At 51.1% G+C, this 17,226-nt stretch overlaps 1 protein-coding gene across 2 annotated transcripts; it reads right to left on the bottom strand.

The window, feature by feature from the left end:
- Positions 1-143: 143 nt before the first annotated feature.
- Positions 144-17,057, bottom strand: SHISA5 (shisa family member 5). Of its 2 annotated transcripts, XM_033132991.1 has the most exons (6): positions 16,655-17,057; positions 14,062-14,218; positions 7,844-7,936; positions 1,756-1,871; positions 1,416-1,628; positions 144-1,331 (listed from the first exon to the last, which is right to left on the bottom strand). In XM_033132991.1, exons 1-6 carry the CDS (start codon positions 16,722-16,724, stop codon positions 1,252-1,254), a joined length of 729 nt encoding a protein of 242 aa, XP_032988882.1. In that variant the 5' UTR covers positions 16,725-17,057; the 3' UTR covers positions 144-1,251. The 2 variants fall into 2 exon arrangements, with proteins under 2 accessions (XP_032988882.1, XP_032988883.1); XM_033132992.1 differs by lacking the exons at positions 7,844-7,936; positions 14,062-14,218; positions 16,655-17,057 and adding an exon at positions 3,178-3,290.
- Positions 17,058-17,226: the final 169 nt, after the last annotated feature.

Below are 17,226 nucleotides of genomic sequence, written 5' to 3'. Positions count from 1 at the left end.
CCTTCACCCTCCCCAGCAGGATGGTCAGACGTCTGAGCCCAACACAAGCAGGGAAAACAGGGAAATCCAAGTGCTGGATGGAAATGGTACCTGGCCTCCTACCCAATGCCTGCAGCCAAGGCTCTGAAGAAAGGGGGCAGCAGTTCCAAATGTCCGCGTTTATTATAAACAAGGGTGCAGACCCCGACTCTCAGAAACATATCAACAGGCACAAAGCTAAGACAGATGGTGAGACAGAAACAGGGACAGGGAACCCCGAGGTATTCATGTCCGGGCCCACAGCCACCCAAGGCCCCCTCCACTTTGGTCCCTTTGCTCCAGACAGTCCACTGGCCCAGGTGTCCCCACGGCCAGGACAAACTGTGGCCGGGGGTACAGGACCTGGATATTCTGTGGGGCTGGTGTGGGGAAAGCAGGGGCTACAGAGGTCGGGGTCCCTCTCTGCCGGGACCCAGGGGTTTCAGCCTCATAGAAACGATCACATTTTGAAACAGAAAACAGGCCAAATGTTTGGCTAAAAGTAAAACAAAAACACGGCAGGAAGGACACCTGAGTGTGTAGGTAGGTGGACAGAGGCTACCCTGCCCACCGCTGGCGGGGGCCGGGGCCAGCCAGGGTACCCAGAACCGTGGGTGGAAGTGGTCCTCCAGGTGGTCCCTGGGAAGTTGCAGGAACAGTCCAGGCAGACAGCTGTCAGGGTGGGTGGGGCTCTGCCTTAGGTGTTTGGATATCAAAAGGCTGCCCACCCTCCACTGGCCATGGCACAGGCTCCAGGGGCTATGGGATCAAAACCCAACTTAGACAGGTCCCAAACCTCACCCACTTGCCTGAATCACAGCTCTGGTTCTTCGAAGGGAAGCACACAGCCTGGGGACAAGCTGTGGCCTCGAGCAGCGGCCAGCCATCCCGCTGAAACCAGAACATGCGTGTATCTTGCCCAGAAAAAAGCAGTGCGATCCTAATGTGACAAGCCCCACCTGGTCTCCCTGGGGTGGTCTGGAAAAGAACTCCCACCTCATGCTTTGAATTTGCTTGAGATTTCAAGGAAGCATAATTTCAAGTGAGGAAGAGAAAAAGGTATGGTCCCAGTAACTGGTACGGACTGTCCCACCTGTCAGCACCACCAGAAGCCTTATGTACAAACAGGACACGCACACATCCTGCACGGGAGAAAAAGACCATGCCCGCATCCCCAATCACACGCACATACACACAGAGTATCAAGTGGCAGCCAGAGATGCAGGGCCATTCTCAGTGGGCGGCCTTCGGGGGGTCCATATAGGCTGGGTTGTAAGGAGGCTGGCTGGCAGAGTAGGGCATGGCTGCACCTCCTGAAAATAGAGAGGACACTGGTTGGCTGTGGGTACAGCAGGGTCTTTGGGGTTAGGCAGAGTCAGAGTTGGCAGTGTACTCACCAGACAATGTCTCGTGGTAGGCAGGCGGGCCCATGGGCTGGGCCGGGTAGGGTGGTGGGTACTGTGTCGGGTAGGGTCCTGCCGCCAGCCCTGGCTGGGGGGGCATGGGGTGGTAGCCCTGGTACGACGGCCCAGGGTAGCTGGGTGGCACACTTGGAGGCTGAGGGTAAGGGGCGTGCACCACGGTGGTGGACGTGGTGGTGGTCACGACCGCTGGAAAGAGAATCCCCGTCAGGACCCTCAGGCTTGCCCTTCCCCACAGTTTAGCCGAATCAGGGTCCCGGTCAGCTCCCCTTGCCCCCCTGGGGTCTGTGCACAAGGGCCCATGGGGCATGCTTACGGCGTGGCCGGCGGCACATCTTGTACAAACAGCAGCAGGAGCAGGTGAAGCAGACGATGATGGTGACAACAAACAGCACAAAGACGGTCAGGCCAACGGCCACAGTCGCCCCGAACCTGCCGGAGAGCCGGGCATGACCAAGGGCCCCATGCCCAGGGCCAGCAGGCCACAGCCCACCCACCCCGGGGCACCCCTCCTGCTGAAGGAGGTCGGGCAACAGATACAGCAACTTCCGGTGTGTAGTTTGAACCTGTTTCAGTCTCATTTCCTCAGGCATAAAATGGGTTGTGAGACGAGGTAAAGCACCCCACCTGGGGTCTGCCCCCCGAACCCTACCCTCAGGGTATGGGAGGGCATTTTCTGTGTCTCCCACCATACACACACCACCCCACCGACCGTCAGCGGATGGTCACCGAGCACATGCCACAAGCCAGGCACTGTGGTCTGAGCCAAAAACTCAGCGATGGGTGAGACAGACCAACCTGTGGCCTCTAGGAGCCCACAGGCCACTGTAGGAGGCAGATGCTGGAGGTAAAATGACTCAGGAAGCACATGGGACGAAGATGGGGAGAAGTTCCAGCACAGCAGAGACCAGTGTGGCCAGAACAGCGAGGACAGGAATGCAGTGAACGCAGCCTCTGCGCTGGCCAGCTCGGGCAGGGCTGTCCCCGAGGTGACCTGAGCCTGCTGGGTGCGATCACCAAGCCCACTATTCACACGCACCTCCATCTGGGCTTCACAGGGTGGGTAAACTAAGAGCCAGATGGATGACATGGAGGGGCTGGAGGTGCCTTGACTTCTGGAAAAGGAGGCCACTCTGCTTGACCCAGGCCCCTCAGCAAGGATGACGATGGTGGAGGGCCTGCTCTTTGAGAAAGCAGGCCCTGGGCCAGAAGTTCACCCAAACTGACTTTCAAGGGCAGAAAGAACCTGTGCTAAGCTCCCCTGTTCCCAGAGGCCAAGCTCTATTCTAATAAAAGGCAAATGCTTAGCAACTGCACCAAGCCTGTTAAAACCTGGAAATAAATAGCCTGGTGAGCTGTCAGGTATCTGCCTCCTGAGGCCCAGGGCAGGGCTGTGGGGGCTTCCACCTCCTGCCCAGACAGGCAGCACCCTCTCAGCAGGGCCCTGCACCACAGCCTAGGGACAGTAGGAGGACAGACTCTTCACACTCCAGACTCAAAACTACCCGACAGCATTTGCAAAGCAGGAGCCACTGGCTGCTGTGCGGCCCAGAACAGGCCCCAAGACAGGACTGTCAGTCAGCTCCTCCCAGACCCTCTGCTGACCCAGGGAATGGAGACACACAGACATTCAGGGACGATCAATGACAGTGCCTCATCTTCAATCTCTCCCACTCTCCCTTTCTCTCCCTCACTTTCACTCTGTCTCACACACATACACCACCACACCCAAGCTCACCCCATGTTAGCCTCCACTTTTACTCTGAGTACTGCACCCCCGACTTCCCTCTTTCCATCGTGGGCCACTCAGTTTCAATCTCCTCCCCTTTCAGAGAAAAGGAAAGCAAATCTACTAGGCCCTCCCCTATCGTGACGTCAGTGGCAGGAAGGACACACAGGGACCCTCTTAAAGACACAGCGCACCAGGTGCCCCAACTGTTCCCAGCTGTGTGATCAGTAGGGAAGGGCCAGGAGTGGAGAGGGAGGCAGGCGCTCAGGCTGTCTTCCCAGGACAATGCCACCACGGGGTGAGGGGTGAGAGAGACACCCAGACTCAGTGTGCCTGAACCACTCCTGCTCAGCCCCTGCGCAGCCCGTTCCAGCCACCCTCCTTGACGGGCACCTTCAGCTACCTAAGTCTACCAGCAGGACCTTGGGGCCCCCTCTGCCACCCTGCCAGGTATGCTCATGTGACTCCCCATTCAAAAGCCTACTATGGCTCCTGTAGCTCTTGGGATCATTCAGGAATTTGCTTTATAATTTGTTACATTGTGTGTGTGTGTGTGTGTGTGTGTGTGTGTGTACTTTCCTGTACATTTATTAAAGTTGACAAGAAAAAAATCTATTTGTCTCACTAGATAGTAAAGCTTACAATAAGGCAAATTTTTAATCTTTCATTAAAAGTCTAAGTACAGTAACACTCCTGTGTGGTCTAGGACTCCCCCTTTCCCACTGTACTCCAGCCACATCACCCTCCTTTCAGCTTTGGAAAGCACCAGGCTGTGTCCTACCTCAGGGCCTTTGCACTTGCAGTTCCTCCCGCCTGGTCTCCCTTTGTCCTCCTCCCATCCCCATATCAATTTTTGTTCAGCCCGCAACTCAAAGCATCACTTCCTCAGGGACACATTCCCTGACCACGCAGATGAAATCAGGCTTCTTGACATATGCTCTTATAGAATCAAATTCCTGTCTACCTCAGTTTATAAACACTCACTCCTTCGTGCGAGCATTTGGTTAACTTGCAGCTAGCCTCCAGCTTGTGGGTTCATGGAGGCATAGACTGTACTTGCTTTGGGCCATCACTGTATCTCCAGCACCTGGCATATAGTAGGTGCTCAGTAAGTCTCTGACAAATGAATAAATTCACTCAGGGCCCCCATGGCAGCACTAAGTAGGACTGCCGGGCATGATGCCCCAAGGAAGCACAATATTTCAGGGGTGGTTGCAGAGTGTGGCAGGGGCCCATGGCCACAATAGGTCATGATACTAATAAAACCAGACCTCTGAGAGGAATGGGGCTTCCCAAGGCTGGCGCTACCTCCCAGATCAAGGAGTCTAAAGGCCAAGTTCAGAAGGCAGAATTGGGCGGCCCCCAGCAGGCTGGAGACTCCCAATGTTCAAACTGTGAAAGCGCTGTCTCTGGGGCTTGGACACTAGCTCTCACCATAATGTTGACAAGGCAGTACACCGGCCATGACACAGCACCCGTGAGAGCCAGCACAGGTTCACCGCGCCCACACCTCACCTAACGGACCTCCGGGCCTTTCCCCTGCACTGTCACAGCGGAGTCGGGGCAGAAGATCAACACGGCTGTCTGGGGCCCATAGCCAGAGGTCCTATCACTCAGGTGCCTAAAAACATACCAATCTTGCCCAATCGTCCTGTGAGGGGCAAGGATCTGGGAAGGGACAATGAAATCAGAATCCAAAGAATCATGACAAGGGACCAAGGCAGCTCTGGGGAGGGAACAAGCAGAGAATGCACACAGCCACTAACTCTCAACAGAGCAGGATGGGACTCATCTGCCAAAGTTGGGGTGGGGGTGGAGGGCTGCAGAAGACCTAAGCCAGTCCCAAGCCCACAGGTAACATGGCTTCACTATGGGAAGTACGGTGCCCGTGTCAAGGACACCACCCACCCCGGCTACGCCAGGCAGATGTGGGCTCATCTAGATCCCTGCGCTCTGACCTGGTGCTTTGTTCTTGGGGAACCCAAGGAGTCACCCAGAGGGAGAGCCAAGGGCAAGGATCCAAGAATGAGGAGGAGGAGGGAGTTGGTGGCAGGGAGTGAGGGTGGAGCTGGCACAGGTCCCTGGAGCTCCCAGCTGCAACCCAGGCAGCAGGGGCTGGACCCCACCAAGAAGCCAACACCCAGTAGACAAACAACAGTGCCCTTGGCAGAGGGGGCAGCGCACAGATGCTCACCCAAGAGGATACCTCGGGTGATGGGGGGGCTCAGACAGGCAGCCACCTGAGGGCTTTCACAGAAATGTCATTGACAACCCTGTCCCTCTACCCAACTAGCACCGGCTCCCCAAGCCCTAAACCTTTATAAGGCGGGCGCTGTGGAACCACTGGGGCTCTGCTCAAAAAGCAGAAATGGGTGGGGGAGCAAATAGGAGGGGACCACTACTTCAGTCATCTGCACTTCCCAGTGGGTGGGCAAGACAGCCTGGATGGGTGGCGCAGGGGGCAAAGCAGGGCAGGGAGGCTGCAGGGCGCGCCCACAAGGCTCCATGGTGCACAAACCATGGTGTGCAGTCAGGCTGACCAGGCCTGCTTCTGGGAGCACACCTTGGGGAGGGAGAGGTGACCCAGTCACCTTCCTGCGCCACAGCCCCAGGAAGACACTTCTCCTCCTGTGCCCCCTCTGGCTGTCCCCTCTCTCCACTTTCCCAGCTCAAGTCCCCACCATTGCAAAAGCAGCCTTCTTCAACCTGATTCCTCCTCCAACTCCTGTCTTACTTCTCGTTTGTTCACGGCCTAGTCTCCATGGAGCGGTCTACACTCACCTCACTGCACACGCTTCCAACTCACTCTTCAATCTGCTCTACTGGACAACTCCTGCCAAGGGCGCCATGGCCTCCGTGGTGTGGAATCCACATTTCTCAATACAGTCCAGGCCGCCTTCCTGTCTCCTCCCCCTCAGGTCCGTGCCGCCAGCCCTCAATGGTTGTTGACCCTCAGATTCAGTCCTCAAAACATTCATCCCACCCAAACCAAGCCCTTCACCCCAAACCGACTCTCCATTCTAAATCCTCATGCTGGGAACGACCTCTGACCCTGTCACTGCAGCAGAGACCAGGGCACCCCCGACCCCTTGCCACTCCCTCCGCTCCCTTCCTAACAGACAGCTACTGAATGCCTGGTCTCCAGCTCACCTGGCCTCACCAAGCACAGTCTGCCTCTAGCCTCCAGCACATGGGACCAAGAAGCCATGGCTGCCTCCCTTGGCTGCCTGCCTGCTCTCCTCATCCTCCACGGAGCAGCTAGAGAGGTCTTCTTCCTAAAACACCATTCAGACCCCAGCAGTGCCCAGAACCCTCCATGAGGTTCACTGTCATCAGGACAAGGCCCACACCTGGGCGGCCTACAGGCCCACACCGGCTAGATGTCAGCCTCCCCTGAGACCATCTGAAAGCCCACAGTTCTAGACATGGAGGGAGGGGTGCTTCAAAAGCTCAGTCTCCATCAGCTGAGGGGGCAGGATCAGCCCCAGGCTGGGAGGGAGCACGGGCTGCACTTCCTGCCCTCCTGCACTCTCAGGAGTCCGGCCTCAGTTCCCCTGCAGCCAGTGCGGCCCCACACCCGCCCAGGCCCACAGGGCAGGATGGGGCAGGGCAAGAAGTGGACACCCGCACAGGCCCAGAGCCCAAAGTCTCTTCCCCCAAAGGATCAACCAGGCCTGGGAGGATCTTCTCCTAAGAGGGGCTTCTACACCCACCAGGGCAGGGACAGACAACATGGGGAAGAGACTCCACCGGGAAAATACACACGAGAGGCTGCACAGCCATTCCATCCACATGAGATGCGGAGTCATGAGACCTGTTATGGTGGCAACAAGACAGGGAAGGAACCTGGCCAAGGAGACTGGAGTTTGGGAGAATGGGTTGTTCCTTGGCCCCGACAGGAGGGCCCTGACACGGTAACCATGACCCACAAACCTGACACAGGTAGGTACGGGCATCATCAGTTGTCTGAGTAGCTTTGCCCCAGAATTCTCACCCTATCACCATGCACCCGGCATTGCCACAGCCCCTATCACTGCCACCATTGCCACCATTACCCCCTCCTTGTACCCACCACCAGTCCCGCTGCCACCATCGCCCCCCCCACCATCTTACCACAACTGCTCCCCATCACCATACACTGCCTGTCACCCCATCACCACACACTGCCTGTCACCCCATCACCATACACTGCCTGTCACCCCATCACCACACACTGCCTGTCACCCCATCACCATACACTGCCTGTCACCCCGTCACCACACATGTCCCCAGCACCCCCAGCACCTCGGCCTATCCCCACCACCACACACTCAGCGTTAGGGCCCCCGTCACCTCATCCCTGCCACCATCGCCCCATGCCTGTCACTCCCTCGACTCTCCTACACCCATCAGTCACCCGTACCTACCCCCTCACTTAGGTCAATATGAACCCCCACCCTTGACCTTTCACATGTCAACCCCCCACCACAGTCACCCCCATTGCCAATACCCCAGCACAATGATAAGGACACAAATTCCAAACATAAGGATCAAGGGTCTTGGTGGTCAGATATGGTAACAACCTCCCTGCCACTCACACAAAGCCATCAGGTCCCCACAGCCATCACCCGAGCCCACCTGAGCCCCCTTGTCACCTCTGCCAGGAAGACGCACCCAGCCTGCTGGTTTTATTTACCCTGACATGGGGTCGCTGTCTATGTCGGAGCGGAACTTCAGCGACTCGGCCAGCTCGCGCACATGGTCTGCGTTGTCCCTGATACTGTCAAAACTGCAAAGAGGAAACCTCACAATTAGCACAGCAAGGCCCACCCAGTGTACCAGGAGCAAACAAACACTACATGAGTGCACACACAGGACATGTACAAGCGCCAACCCGCTACTGGGCCATGGAGGCAGCCCTGGGGGCCCCTGGGGCATGGATATCACACCCCCCTGGGTCTCAGGCTACAATGCCACACATTCTTCTCAAGTGCAAATGGGACAAAAACCAGCACAGACCACATGTGAGGCCACAAAAAGAGTCTGATGAAATTTGAAAAGACAGCTGTCCTACAAAGTATCTTCTCCAATCACAAAGGGGTGAAGTCAGAAATCAGGAACAGAAGCCTAAAAAGCCACAAAGTTAAAAAAACAAAAAAGGAATGCTAAAAATAACTCATGCCTTGGGAAACTACTAGTTAACATGGCACAAAAAAAAGAAACAAGAAAAACCCTGTGGGTTTAAAGAAATCCTAAAGGAAATTAAGAAATATATAAAACTGAATAATAATGAAAATACTACAGGTCAAATTCGTAAAACACAGCTAATGTAGTTCTTAGAGGGAAATTTGTATCTTCAATAGTGAGATGGGGAAAAAGTAATAGGGCAAATCCAAAATGTGATATAAGGAAGGAATTAATCAAAGTAAGTACAAAAATAAAAGAGAAAAATGGCCACAGAAAATAAGGGATTAACAACACCAAAGCTGGTAGACCTCTGGCAAGACTAATCAAGAAAAGGAGAAATGATACAAAAAGAAAAAAAATACAGAATAAAAAAGGGGAAATAACTATAGGAACAAGAGATTTTTAAAAAATAATAACCTTGTTTGGATCCTGACTTGAACAAACTACCCACAAAGAAATTTTTGAAACAAGTGAAGTCAACTAAAGACAGACAAGTATTGAAAGCTATTAATGAATTACTGTTAATTGTGCCATATGTGTTATTGATACAGTGGTTTAATTTCTTTTTAAAGGACTCATTTGTACTAATATAAACTAACATTTAAGGAGAAATGTTTATGATGTCTGGGATTTGTTTTTAAATAATCCAGAAGAAAAGAAAAAGTGGCAGGAGGTGTGTGGAACTGTGTCAGAGTGTTGGTAACCATGGAAGTGGGTGACAGATATACGGAGTTATTCTCACAGCTTTTATAATTATTTGAAAATTTTGTAGTTATATGAAAGTTAAATGTAAAAATAAATAACATTTCAAAGCCTTAGGAACAACTATACCCTAATAAGTATGAAGGACAACCCATAAAGCTGAGGAGAAAATATTTTTAGAAATCAGTGTGAAAGAGGAAGCATTTGAAATCTTGCTCCCCAGCATAGAGGTCTGACAATTAACTTCGCAAGTTTGTTGCAATGATGTTGTTAACCTTTTTTGATATCAGAGGGATTATTCATTATGAATTTGTACCAAATGGACAGTTAACCAAGTTTACTATTTGGAAGTGCTGAAACGGCTGTGTGAAAAAGTTAGACGACCTGAACTTTTCACCAATAATTCATGGCTCTCACATCACAACAATGCACCAGCTCACACCGCACTGTCTGTGAGGGAGTTTTTAGCCAGTAAATAAATAACTGTATTGGAACACCCTTCCTACTCACCTGATCTGGGCCCCCTATGCTTCTTTCTTTACCTGAACATAAAGGAAATATTGAAAGGAAGACATTTGATGACATTCAGGAAATCAAGGGTAATACGATGACAGCCATTACAGAAAGAGTTCCAAAATTGCTTTGAAAGGCGGACTAGGTGCTGGTGTCAGTGCACAGCTTCCCAGGGGAGTGTTTCAAAGGTGACTGTAGTGATACTCAGCCATGAGGTGTGTAGCATTTTTTTTCTAGGATGAGTTCGCGAACTTAATTGTCCGACCTCGTATGTCGTCAGTTTGGCTCAAATAAACTCTCATACAAATTCTTTTTGAGAAAAGAAAATCAGTGTGCAGACTTGGCGAACAATGACACAGGGCAGAGTACCAGGCTGGGATCCAGTGGTGGGATCCAGTGGTGGAAGGCTGGGAAGAAAGATCCGTGGACGTGAGCCTGGCCTCTGAGGCCCTTTTTCTCCTGGAGACATTAGCCAATTTCAAGGGGCAGTTGAGAGGCTAAGAACTTCTTCTTTTTTTTGTTTTAAACGTTTATTTATTTTAAGTGTGTTTTTCCAGGACCCATCAGCTCCAAGTCAAGTTGTTGTTTCAATCTAGTTGTGGAGGGCACAGCTCACAGTGGCCCATGTGGGGATTGAACCGGCAACCTCGTTGTTAAGTACACTGTGCTCTAACCAACTGAGCTAACTGGCCACTCCAGGAGAATGTCTGAAAGTTTCAGATGATAGAGATTAGATACAGAGCCCACCAGGTGGGAAGGCTCTGATGACTCCCACTCACTTGGGCTGGGACCTGAAAAGCTGCATCCCAAGAGGAAGGGAGAAAATTGGCACACAACATGACTATTTTTGAAGACAATCCTAAAGGTCTCTGGATACAGAGTCAATTTATAAAAATTATATCTATGTCAATAAATAATTAGATAACAAAAACTTTAAACTGCTATTTAAAAAATCAAAAAAATCAAAAACTTAGGAAAAAATACCATGAAAGATATACAAGGCTTTAACATAGAAAACTATAACACATAATTAAGAGAAAATGAAAGAAAACCTAAATACATGGACAGATATGCTGTGTTGATGAATTAAAAAACTCAATATAGTAAAATATCAATTCTACAACAATAGCCTATAAAGTCAATGCAATCTAAGCTGATTTTACTGACAAGCTGACTCTAAAATTTACATGCAAAATAAAAGGCCAAAAATAACTAAAACAATACTGAAGAATATCAAACCTTATTATAAAGCTATAGTAATTATGAGTCTTTTAGCTTAAGGAGAGACAAATCGGCCAATGTTAACATAATAGAGAGCCTAAAGACATATCCATCCAGGTGTGGACACTCAATTTATAACAAAGTTGGCACGGCAGGGTGATGGAAAAAAGGTCGTTTTCTCAATAAATGGTGTTGGGTCAACTGGATATCCATATTAAAAAATAAAATTTGATCTCTACCTCTACTACTAGCCACATACTTAAAAGAAATGCATACACATGTACACCAAAACATAAGTACAAGAATGCTCACAGCAGCAGTTTGTAACAGCCAAAAAAATGGATACGCTCCAGATTTCCATCAACATTAGAATGGATAAATTATGGTATAAAACTAAATACCACACACCAAGGAAAACGAACAAACACCACACTATGGTGCTTAACAGGAAACTCACATGTGAAGAGAAGGAAACCAGATACAGAACAACAGGCAAATATATATGATTTTATTTGTATGTCTATACATGTCTGTGTAACAGGGGTAGCAGGTTAATGGATACTTTTAGGGTTACCAGAGGGAATGCTAATTGGGAAGGAACGTGAGGGGGCTTCTGGGTCAGTATGATGTCCTATTTCTGGATAAGTGGTGATTACATGGATGTGTCTACTTTGTGATAATTCACTAAACTGTACACTTCAGGTTTGTGTAATTTTATTTATATATAATATATGTACACATATATTATATATACAATATATAACAAAAGCTTTCAACTTATGAAAGCTTTTTCACTCCCCCCACCAGAAAAGAATTAAACTATATAATTTAGGGATTCATGCTTGGGTGTTACAATTCTAAAGGAAAGCAAGGTTATATAAAAGTTAGAATAACAGTTACCTTGGTGGGGTGAGAAGCAACAGTATGGGGAGTGAGCTCACAGATGCTTCTGAGTTGCTGGTAATGTTGTGTGTATTATATTAACCTGTATGGTGATTATCCAGGTATTTGTTTTATGATAAGTCACTGAGCATTTTGTGCACTTTTCTGTATGTGAATTATATTTTACAATATAAAAAAAACCTCAATGGATGACTTTAACAACAGATTGGACATAGTTGAAGAAAGATCTGAGTGAACTAAGAGGTTAGAAGACATTATCCAGAACGCAGCATAGAGATGAAAATATGAAAGACAGACTATTAGAGGTGAACACTGGAGCAGAAGATGTAGCATATGTCTAATTGGAGTTCCAGAAGAAAAAAAGGAAAGGAAGGATAACATTTAAATAAGTAATGGCAAAGAATTTTCTAGAACTGATGAGACACTAAACCACAGATTTAATAAGCTCAACAAATCCACAGCAACATAGACAAAAAGAAATCCATACCTAGATACATCATACGATGACTGAAGAATACCAAAGGCAAGAAAAAAAATCTTAAAAAGCTGCCAGAAGGAATAAAGGATTTCTTGTAAATGAGGGACAACTGACTATTGAGCTGATGCCTTAACAGAAATAATAGAAGCCAGAAGACAATAGGCTAAGAGAAACTAACCATTAACTTAAGTTCTGCTCAGAGGAAATATTCTTCAAGAATGAGATCAATGTAATTTACCCCATTAACAGAATAAAAATAGAAAAATCATACAATCAACACTACAGATGCAGGAAAAATATTTGACGAAATTCAGGAACTCTTCATCATAACAACGCCAAGCAAACTAGCAATAGAAGAGCACTTCCTCAAGCTGATAAAGGACTCCTATGAAAAAGCTACAGTTAACATGGTATCTAATAGTGAATGCTTTCTCCCTAAAATTGAAAACAACACAGGGATGTCTGCTCTCACTACTTCTACTTAACATTGTACTGGAGGTTCTAGCCAGTGCAATAAAGCAAGAAAAAGGAATAAAGGTATATAGATTAGAAAAGAAGTAAACAGTAGAAGAGAAAAAAAATGTAATAAAAACCAAAACAATACAGTAAGTGAAAAAGAAAGAAGTACAGGAGAGACAAATAAAAAGCACAAAATAAGATGGCAAATATAATCCCAGAATACCAACAATTACATTACTTTTAAATGGAATAAATGTTCCTGTCTTTTAAAAAATTACCAGACTGGATTAAAAAAACAAAACAAAAGACACTTGTAAAATATAAGGATACCAAAAGGTTGAAAGTAAAAGGGTGGATTATGATCCATCAGGAACACTCAGGTGTAGCTGGCAGGTGCCACCATTCCCAAGAGTACTTTGGCAGGCCTCAGGAACTATGTGCATTTCTCTGACCTGGCAATTTGCTCCCACATATACTGCCAAGAAATCCTCACATGGCTCTGCAGAAGGTAGGAGCAAGTCCTACAAGGATGCCCATGCAGTTATCTGTGATAGCAACAGTTTAGCCTCACACCACAGAGAATGACACAGTAGTGATGGGCACACGCCAGATGTACACACAACAACATGGGTGGGTTTTAGAAACACTGTACTGAGTGTAAAAAGGAAGGGAGTTCCTTGTACCACAAAACAAAATGGATTTTGCAAGAACAGAAACAATCACAGGATATGGCAGACTGGTTGCCTAGAGGGTGACAGAGGAAACGAAACTATCATGGGAGATTAAAATAAATACATAAGATGGTGGGGGCCTGGTCTTGTCTAGACAATGACGATCACCTGGCCTGAGCTGAGGAGGATGACCACCTCAACCCCCTATACCTGTGGCCAAACACAAAAGAAACAAAGAATGTGGCAAAGGGAGAGATATGCAGGGGCCTGGAACCTTGGTTTCCGTCCATGAAATAGTCTACACCCAAGGTGCAGTGCAAATCCATGGGCCACACCAGGACACAGGCATGGCACCCGATAGGGCATATGCCCATGCACTGTGCCCTTCAGGGCCCACAAGATGGTACCTGCACAAATCACATACAACATCCCCCCCAGGTGCAGGTACATACTGCGGGGTACACTCATGCCAAGGTGCCCACCCTCGGGACATGTTGGTCCAAGTACACACCCAGGGCTGAGCCACAGGACCAGCTGAGGCCACAAACCCCCGAGAAACCTGCTCAGCCCAAGGCTAGGGGAGCTGGAGCCCTCCAGGCGAAGGGAGAGAAGAGCAAGGGACTAAGTGAAGAGGGTCTGGGGAATCCAGCCCAGAACAGAGACTCCCCGACCCAATGCTCCGCCACCATCCTGAGAGGTCGGAAGGGCTAGTTCCCTTCCACGCACACTCCCGCTGGGGCAGGCTCCAGCCACCCACCCTGTGACCACGGATGCACCTACCTGCTTTCAAAATCAGCACACCCTTCCTGGTTCCACACAAATTTCTTCAGCACATCAGAGCAGCAGTACTGGCTGTAACAGGTGCCACAGCAGAAATCAGGACAGGACTTGGGGAAGAGGTTGTATCCACTGGGAGCTATACACACTTCATCCTGGGCTGGAGAATAGAAACACGAGTTCACCTGTGGCCACATGCTAAAGCCTCACACCAGGACCCAGCCATGTCCCAGGCAACACGGCCCTTTCCCCCGCAAGGCCAGCAGGCACAAGCATGCTGGGCCATTGCTGAGCCATCCGAGTCACTGGCCACCTCTGGCTACTACCCCAACCATCCTTGCCTCCTCCCCGCTGGGCCACAGCAGATGTACCTAACTGGGCTCTCTCTTTCCCCACCAGTCTGCTGGCCTTCTGAAGGGACAGTGAACTTTCTGAAGTGTGAGTCTGACGGGGCCACTTCCGACTCTCACACCATCCCTGGTTCACTTTGCCTTAGGAGCAAGTCCAAATCCGCAAAGCAGGATCCAGACTGCAAAGGGCCTTGAAGGTCACCCCAACTTTTCAGTCCTATCCACATTCTGCCCGTATTCTTCCTGTCTCCCACCCCCACCTTCAAATCTACTCCAGGCCACCCTCTCCAGAAGCCGCCCAAGCTCAGCAGTCACACAGCTGAACAGTAACACCCCCGACCAGCTGCTGGGGACCAGGCACTGGACAGGCCGATTCATAATCGCCATTCCCTCCCGACCACTCAGCCACAGCAGCCTCAGCCCCTGCTGGACATTACAATGTCAGGGGCCCAGCAGTCACAGACCACACCCCCACGTAGGCTGTCTCCTGACCAATTCACCATCGTCCACTGTCACACCCACCACACAAGTGTCCATGCAGCACTTAGTCCTGCCCTGGGCCTGCAGCAGGTGCCTAGGAAATGTCTGTGCTCTCACTGGCCAGGGCTCCAACGCAGTGGCACCATTTCAATCCCCAGAACCATCACAAGGCTCTCGGCCACAGAATTTGAATCTAAGGACATCCCCACAGGCTGGTAAGGATCAGAGCTTCAGTACACAAGGTCATGCTTAAGGGACCTGGCTAACAAGTGTGGAAGATGACCCTGGGCTTTGGGTGACCACAAGGTTTGCAAACTTCCAGGCAGATGCTACAGCCATATGTTCCCAAGCATCCTTACGCTACCTTAGCAGAGATAGAGTGCCCATGGCAGGATGGGAAGTCCAGGACTCTGCCTGGACCCCAAATGGAATCAGCCAGTCCAGCAAGGCCCAGATGACTATGGTGGACTGGGGATAGGTCTGATGATAAACCTTGTCACGTGGTTGTCACCTGGAAACAGCCCTGGGACTCTAGTGACCCAGCCTAGTCAGTGTATAACGTACCCTGGGGCCATCAGCAGAGCCAGGCCCACTGAGTAACCTCCTTGAGAAGAGATAACAGGAATAGGGTGGGGGGTATGGGAGGGGTACTTTGCTCTTAGCAGCTCCAGGCAGAACCCTACTCCCAGCAAAGTTGTGGGGCAGCGGGTGGGACCACCAACAGGCCTCGCCCAGCCAGCTGTCCACCTGACAGCAGATCTGATCAGCAGGGCCCAAGCTGCTGAGAGGCAGAGATGACCCACCACCACCTCTAGCAAGGTGGTGTAACAGGTGCCACAACAGCTCTAAAGGCTGTACTTTAGAGCCACAGCCCAGCCCAAGCGTCTAAGCTGGGGCTGAAGACAAACACCAGTGACTCTGTTTGGGCCCAGAGCCCAATGTTCTTTGACCCCCAGAGACTCTGGACAAGGCTCTCCAGACCTCACTGGACAACGGACCAGGGCTCTGCCTCTTCTTTCCCACCCCAGGTCCTCCAGATTCCTCACAGCCCCCCAGGAAATAAGGTCCTTCCCCTCCAGGAAGCCACCCATCCAGAAGGACCTTTGGCTGCCTGTGGCTGGAGGGGAGGGTGCTGTTTCAATTTCTAGCCCTAAAAGGCCCCCAGTCTGGCCTTCTTCCCGTCTGTGAATCATTAGTGTACAGCCAACCAATCAACACATACAGTTAGTTGTGTCTCCTCCAGCCGGAGGCCCACCTCAGCTGCCTCCAGGAACACAGGGCCTGAGAGGCGGCGGGTGGGGGCTAGGGGGTTCCCTGCCAGTAAACAGAGGCCAATGTAAGACCTCTGAGGGAGGGGCCAGGCCTCCCAGCTTCCACCACGCAGGGCTAAGGCCAGGCAGGGAATCCTACTCTAGCTTCTGAGAAGTCAATGCCTTGAAACATCCACCAGAGGGAGGACAGACCCCACCCCGCCACCCACCCCCACCCTCACTCCCCCCGGCCCCCCCCCACACACACAATTCCAGGACAGAACAATGGTGGCAGCTGCCTGGGGTCTGGGCAGTGTCAGTTCAGGCCGGGAGGGGTGCTGGGAGGAGAAGAGGTCAGTCCTGGGGGTTTGCCACTGCCTCGGATTTATTAGGGGTGGGAATGCCAGGGTGGGGGCACTGTGGGGATGGCAATGCCTGGGCTCGGTTCAGGTCCGGAGCAGACGTGGCTGGCCCCGTCCCTGGCCGGGACAAACTCCCCCACCCCCAAAGGCTCACCACCCGGAGGCGGCAGCAGCAGCAGCAGGAGCAGCAACAGGATCCGTGCCGTGGGGGCTAGCGTGGCCATGGCTGGGCAGACAGACGGATGGACAAACGGACGGAAGCACCAGGGTCGAGGTGCAGCCGCAGCTCCAGGGACCCGCGCGGCCACCCGCTTCTTCGCCACGCCCCGGCGGGTTCCGGGAACCCCGCCCAGGAGGAAGAGGAGGAAGGAGGGCGAGGCAGGGGAGGGGATGCGACGCCCTCCCAGCGCCCGTGGCCTTACACGTCCCGCGTCCGCACGAGATCTCGGGACGGCCCAAGTTGCCTTCTGCCCTCCGGATACTTCCCGGCCCCAACCCCCAGTGGCCGGAGAGGGTCTCGACGGGAACCTGCACCAACACTTGAGCGCCTGCTGTGTTCGCCGGAGACCGACATAGCCCCTCCCCGCGCCTGGGACTCCTTCAGTGCCCAACGAATCCTCCCTCTCCAAGAGCTACCTGAGGACCAGGTGACGTGTTGCGACAGTGCCCACAGCACACCTGGGCACGCAGTAAGCGCCCAACAAATGTTGGTTCCCTTCCGGAAGT

The sequence above is a fragment of the Rhinolophus ferrumequinum genome, chromosome 17 (genome assembly GCF_004115265.2).
Source record: "Rhinolophus ferrumequinum isolate MPI-CBG mRhiFer1 chromosome 17, mRhiFer1_v1.p, whole genome shotgun sequence".
In the NCBI taxonomy this organism is placed as follows: Eukaryota; Metazoa; Chordata; class Mammalia; order Chiroptera; family Rhinolophidae; genus Rhinolophus; species Rhinolophus ferrumequinum.
This window is presented reverse-complemented; position numbering and strand designations above follow the sequence as displayed.

What these genes read in the sequence shown, in the direction of transcription:
- SHISA5 (XM_033132991.1), bottom strand. Translation starts at nt 16,724, where the DNA reads ATGGCCACGCTAGCCCCCACGGCACGGATCCTGTTGCTGCTCCTGCTG. An exon ending in GCTGCTGCCGCCTCCGGGTG is followed by an intron (nt 14,219 to 16,654) that starts GTGAGCCTTTGG and finishes TCTATTCTCCAG; the next exon opens with CCCAGGATGAAGTGTGTATA. An exon ending in GACAGCGACCCCATGTCAGG is followed by an intron (nt 1,872 to 7,843) that starts GTAAATAAAACC and finishes GCTCTCCGGCAG; the next exon opens with GTTCGGGGCGACTGTGGCCG.